The sequence below is a fragment of the Pundamilia nyererei genome, unplaced genomic scaffold, assembly GCF_000239375.1.
Source record: "Pundamilia nyererei isolate P.nyererei 1_Seehausen unplaced genomic scaffold, PunNye1.0 scaffold00225, whole genome shotgun sequence".
Taxonomy (NCBI): domain Eukaryota; kingdom Metazoa; phylum Chordata; class Actinopteri; order Cichliformes; family Cichlidae; genus Pundamilia; species Pundamilia nyererei.
The window spans coordinates 79,725-85,830 of NW_005187626.1; the positions used below are offsets into that span (position 1 = coordinate 79,725).

The 6,106-nt window shown below is 44.4% G+C and overlaps 1 protein-coding gene across 3 annotated transcripts; it reads right to left on the minus strand.

The window, feature by feature from the left end:
* Positions 1–811: 811 nt before the first annotated feature.
* ppp3r1b (protein phosphatase 3 (formerly 2B), regulatory s1ubunit B, alpha isoform, b) lies at positions 812–5,057 on the minus strand. Of its 3 annotated transcripts, none has more exons than XM_013914796.1 (5): positions 4,968–5,057; positions 4,627–4,800; positions 4,233–4,292; positions 3,671–3,855; positions 812–842 (listed from the first exon to the last, which is right to left on the minus strand). In XM_013914796.1, the coding sequence occupies exons 1-5, from the start codon at positions 4,990–4,992 to the stop codon at positions 819–821; spliced, it is 468 nt and encodes a 155-aa protein (XP_013770250.1). In that variant the 5' UTR covers positions 4,993–5,057; the 3' UTR covers positions 812–818. The 3 variants fall into 3 exon arrangements, with proteins under 3 accessions (XP_013770250.1, XP_005748615.1, XP_013770249.1); XM_005748558.1 differs by lacking the exon at positions 812–842 and adding an exon at positions 851–1,632; XM_013914795.1 differs by lacking the exon at positions 812–842 and having other exon boundaries at positions 3,136–3,855.
* Between the last annotated feature and the right edge of the window lie 1,049 nt (positions 5,058–6,106).

The following is a 6,106-nucleotide window of genomic DNA, read 5'->3' on the forward strand; positions in this document are numbered from 1 at the left end:
GTTTGAGCCGCCGTGTTTCCTGCCAGGTAAATGACGCTCAGCAACGTGGTGACGTCATTCGGGGCGACTGGAATCAATAAGGGAATCGTTTGCAAAAATGGCAAACGATCCCAAGGAATTGAGACAGTGGGAACCGGTTCTTGTTGAGAACCGGTTCCCACTGTTTTCGATACCCATCCCTACTCATAAACCTCAAGAACAGAAAGGCTAGATAGGACTTTGCTAAAAAAGAAAACCTAAGAAAAGCCAGCACAGTTCTGCAAAAACACTTGTGTTTCCTGATGATGTGACACAGGCCTGAAGCAGCTGAGTGAATTCTGAGCTGTTTAGAGACAGACTGTCTGCTCACCTCCAGCTAAATTGGAATAGACCATGTGCACGTTAGCATATGCTACTTCCGGTGCGGAAACTCCTGTGGGGAGCTTTGTTTCCGGTGTCCTATTCGCGCCTGGTTTACGGTCCAAAACAAGTTAAGCAAATGAATGAATCAAGCAGCGATTTACATTTCTATAGATGTCTCGGGCATTTACCCAACATATCTGTAAATGATGTTCATCGACTTGTCGATATTTTCCCCGCGCCTCAGAGCAAAAGATAAAAGGATTCAGATGTTATATTTCTCAGCTGCCCCTTGTTTATCGCGGGTGTTATGTTCTAAAAATAACCAGCGAGAGGTGAAATCAAGGAGCCAATTTTATTTTTGACGGTGCAAAACGTTTGGTGGACATCGTGGACATACAGCACTGCACTTCAGTCACACTGCTGGCATCGATGCAGCGATTCTGTACAGGAGAGACGGAGGAGATCGTCTGCAGCGATCAGGACGCAGGACGCAATGTGACCTAAAAAAAACAAAGCATGCAAACTCAAACAATCAAAAAATGATATGGCAACATGTGGCAATTGGTTGTATAGGAAGAGGGAGAAGTTTTAGGGGTGAGGGCGGCAAGTGCCACTGTTTCTGTGCCATATTGAATGATTTGGTTAATTTAAAATAATGCCAATAATGATTGAAGCTAAACCTGGGCGTTTCACTTGTCGAAGACTAAACATAGGACAGAAAAGCAAACAGCAGCAGAAAGCTGGTGCAGTAAAGGCTGGGAGAGCAGCAAAAGTAGGAAACCCAGCATCTGGTGGTGTCCGTGACTTCAACACTTAAGGCCTTTGCCAGCAAAGGGTTTTGAATAAAGTAATAGAAATTATCAATTTATTTTCAGTTATTTAATTTTTCCAAATACTTTTGAGCCTGAAACGAAGGCATTGTGTTAAAATACTTTAGTTTCTCATATTTTTATGCGGTCATTTTGTCCAACACACTGAATTAAAGCTGAACGTGTGCACTTCACCTGCATCAGAGCTGTTTCATTTAAAATTCATTGTGGTAATGTACAGAACCAACATTAGAAAATTTGTCTCAATCCAAATATTCATGGACCAAACTGTAAGTCTGTCAGCTCACTAAAATAAAAACAAACACCTTCAGATCCTGAAGGATGCATAAAACAAACAGCCCGGTGGAGCTAACAGAGCGGCAGGAACAGCTGGATGACTCCTGTGAACGGACGAAGGATAAACAAGAGGCTGTCAGATGTCCACAACCATCATTTTGTGAATGTCCAATCCTCCCGCCACCTGCAGGAGACAACAGGAAGTGATGTCACACACTGTTTTTTCTTGTTTTTAACTGAATCGACTCTGGAGGCCCCGAGAGCTCCGTGAACTAACAGAAAGATTTTAAAGGTAATTCTGTGTTGATCTGGGAGCCGATGAGGTGACTTCAGTTCTGTGGGCGTCAAACAGACCTGTGAGGGTTCTGGATTCGAAATGAGCTGAAGAGGTCCTGCTGGTGCTGTAGAGCAGCGGTCCCCAACCCCGGGCCACGGACCGGTACCGGGCCGCAAGAGCCGAGGCTCGGGTGAGAAGTTTATGGTTTTCAGGGTTTTATTGTGAACTTGATTTCCCTGGGTCTTATTTTGAAAGAAATGTTTACACGTTACCATAGCGACCAGCAGAGATGGGCAGTAACGCGTTACTGTAATCCGATTACTTTTTTCGAGTAACGAGTAAAGTAAGGGATTACTATTGCAAAAACAGTAATTAGATTACCGTTACTTTCCCCGTGAATTTTTGCGAGAATGTCTCATGACAGTGACGTAAGCGAGTGCGACGTTCGTGACAACAGCTGTGTGCAGATCAACAGTGGATCACATATCGAGTGCAGAGAGAGAATGAGCGTGCAGCGTTTAAAGCGTGGAAGTACTGACCTTACTTTGAGTTTGATTCCATAAAAAGTGACAAAAACATTAGTGTCCGCTGTGCGTGGGAAGAAAACTTCTTTTTACAGCGAAAAAACCCCTAAACTTCCAACAAGCACCGAGTAGCTACGACGTAATGGGAAACTCACAGAGAAACTCGCGGATTCTTCCACTGACCGCGGCACACCTGCACCAGGGTAAACCTCCGCCTACCCCACTCCTGCTTTACAGGTGAAAATAGAGCAACAGGACCGCTGAGTCTTTGACTTTATTTATTTTCTGCTGTGTTTTACTTGCATCTATTTGAAAGACTGAGTGTAAACACAACAAATATTTTATTTTATGAGCTGGAATGTGCAGAAAATAGCTTTAAATGTTAAACTGATTTCTTCCAGTCAGAGAATGTTGCATATAATTACATTTTTGCTTGATGCATAAAGTTAAAAGATTAAAACTAATAAAACAAGTTTTAAAAAGAGACTTTTCCATCTGATTACATTTTGTATGATGGATTATGCAGAAAAAGTAGAACTGGGCTGAAAGATCTATTTATCACCTCTTCAGGGTGTAAATCGTGTTTTTAAAAAGTAACTAAGTAACTAAGTAATTAATTACTTTTGAAAATAAGTAATCAGTAAAGTAACGGGATTACTTTTTGGGGGAAGTAATCAGTAATTAGTTACTGATTACTTTTTTCAAGTAACTTGACCAACACTGGCGACCAGAGAGCATTAAGGGCAGAGAGGAGGACGCTGCTAATAAAGTTACACAATCACACAGTGAATTCATGTTTATCATTATATTTACAGAACACCAGTTTCTGTCTCGGTTGAATCATTTTAATTTGTTGTGTTTGTCTGCGACACCTTAAAGGCCGGTCGGTGAAAATATTGTCAGACATAAACTGGTCGCTGGCACAAAAAAGGTTGGGGAGCGCTGAGTTAGATAATCCTGCAAGCACAGCTTCACGATGTTCTTCCCTAAGCGACCTTCTCGGGTCTTTACTGTTGGAGCTTTCTCAGAGTCAGTTTCTAACTTTTGATGCATGTTTTGAGCCGTGCTGGTCGCATGCACGCACACATGTGTTAGCACCATAACTCTGTCCTGGACCCAGTTTGCACTTCAACATCCTTTTTGACCTTTCATACAACAAATCTAGAAGTAATGGCCGTATCTGCAGCCCTCCTCCCTGCACATGAACTGAGATCAGCTGATTGAAGCCCAAATGTTTCATGTTTCTTTCTTTCTATTTGCTCCTCATTCAGGTAACTGAAAAACCTTTATAGCAGTTTTAAGTATAACACTTTACTGCATTACTAGGAAACGTAACGTGGTTGTAGCACAGATTACGGCGCGTTGCTTTGGTGCAGACTCCAGTTTGAGTCCAGGTGGTGAAACGAGTCACAAAAACTCACCGTGCAGAACTCCTCGAAGGAGATTCTGCCGTCTCCGTCTTTGTCGGCGCCGATGATAGTTTTGTCGACGATCTGCTGCAGCTGTGTGTCTTTCAGGTTGCTTCCCACCATCGTCTTTAGGACCTGGAAGAGTTCTCCATTGGAGATGTAACCGTCTTTGTCCATGTCGTAGATCCTAAAGGCAACTGAGGCCAAAGAAAATCACAGAGGAAATGTGAAGGTAAGTTTCAGTTCGATTCCATGTTATTTATGGTAAATGGTCTGTATTTATATAGCGCTTTACTAGTCCCTAAGGACCCCAAAGCGCTTTACATATCCAGTCATCCACCCATTCACACACACATACCCAGGGGCGCACTGACAGAGGCGAGGCTGCCGGACACTGGCGCCACCGGGCCCTCTGACCACCACCAGCAGGCAACAGGTGAAGTGTCTTGCCCAAGGACACAACGACCGAGACTGTATTTATGTAGCACACAATCAAAACAACAACATTCGCCTCAAGGTGTTTAAAAATCGAGCATAGTTTATGAACCATGATGGTTAAAGCTGAAGTGCTTACAACGCAGCCGCTGCTCCTTGTTTCCTTTCACGCTGAACTGAAAGACTCCTTCAATGAACTCTGTGGAAAAGGAAAATCATCACTGTTGTTGTTTAAGGCTGAAGAACAAGAAGATCAAAAGGTCTGAGATACGATCGTCTCCACGCAGAGACAAAACGCTCCAAGAACAAACCGAACGGCTCGGTGCCTGCTGGGTAATCCTGCACACGTTGTGTTCATCGATTAATTATATGACTCAGCGGATCAGAGATGATATAAATGTCAAACCTGGACTGAGTAACTGAATCATGAGGATATTATTGACTGTAAAAAGGTGTCAGACTGTATCTGTGTGATAGCGATGAGGCTGTAACGGCTGAGCTGCTGTTCGTCTTCTGTAAAAACTCTTTCGCACCTCTGAAGTCGACTTCCCCGTTTTCATCGGTGTCGAATATGTCGATGACTCGCTGCACGAGGGGGTTCTGCTGGAGCTCTGGCAGGGACATGAACTCCTCCACGCTCAGGGATCCGGAGTCATCCAGGTCGAGTTTCTTAAATCTCCTTCCCAGCCTCTTAATCTGATTAGCGTCTGAAATGAAACACAGAGAGAGAGAAGGTGGTTGCTAGAGGAGATCACATGACCAGAGGCTGTCTGTCAGCTCTACCAGCAGAGGACACGCCGCAGTTTAAACACCTGTCGTCCACCTGTCGTCCACCTGTGCCTCACTTCCTGCCTCTTCATCCTGTCAGACTTACCGGCTGCCTGCTTGGTGCTGCCCATGGCTGCTGGCTGGACTTCACGGCTGTAACGGCTGTGCTGCGGGAGCTCCCGGTGCCTCGCTCTAAGCCCTAACACCCGGTCATGTGACACATCTTTCAACACTAATCACTCTGCTGATGACCACGAACTGAGCGTGCTCAGAAGGAACAGGGCAGCCCGGCACACCACGTCAGGAGATGATCTCACACACAAGAGCAAAGAAACTAGAACACTTTAAATAATCACATCTGAATAAATGCAGAAACTTTAACATGTCCTTTCTTTGGTCTCTGACTCTGAACGCCTCCACGATGGGACAGGCGTTGTTGTGCGTCTGCTGTGGTGAAACTGCAGCGGCCTGAAGGTGGACCACACGATGAACCAGAGATTTCACCACACACGCTTTAAAGAAAAGAAAAAAAGCAAACGTCCTTCACCGATATGTTCTAACTATTAAAAATGTGTCCAAAGGTGTGACGATTACCTGTTTTTGAATTACTTGAACTGTACAGCTGATACCGTGAAAGTGTTCGACTCGTACATCCACTGATGAACGTATGAAGAGTCCCATATTACCTACATGTTGATGCTAGGCTCCTCTTTAAATAAACCTTTATTTAAAACTACATTGAACACGTGTGAATTCAGCTCACAGCAGAAACAAGCTGCAGCTCTACGTTACAGTCAGGACAAAACACACTTAACAAACCACATCAGGAGAAGTTTTGTTGTTTGTTTAAATCCTGAAGGCTCTGCATCACAGAACTGAGCTGAATATTTTGATTGGTGGATGTAGATAACAGCAATGTTATGTTTGTCCATACTGCCTCCTGTTGCTGCCGTTACGGAGAGTTCCAGCAGGTGTCGCTGTGGTTCTCTCTAGATGTTATGTGTACTTCCTGTTACGAGCGTACAGACGTTCATGTTGGCTGCTAATAAACGCCTGGCATACAGTTACAGCGGACTGGTTATTATAAGCAAAACCTACATGGTGTCAGAAGTGGGATTTATTAGAAAGCCTGCACAGTCCAAGAAGAAAAGCGGAGCCGGTAAGGACGACGAAAAAAGCAATCACCGCACAACATGGCGGACGGATTCCGGCGCCCAGATCCTCTCATCTTTGACGGCAACGTCG

Coding starts and splice junctions, on each gene's coding strand:
- ppp3r1b (XM_013914795.1), bottom strand. CDS start 4,992: ATGGGCAGCACCAAGCAGGCAGCCG. Junction 4,801..4,967: donor CAGCACCAAGCAGGCAGCCG/GTAAGTCTGACA, acceptor GTTTCATTTCAG/ACGCTAATCAGATTAAGAGG. Junction 3,856..4,232: donor CAAGGAGCAGCGGCTGCGTT/GTAAGCACTTCA, acceptor CTTTGGCCTCAG/TTGCCTTTAGGATCTACGAC.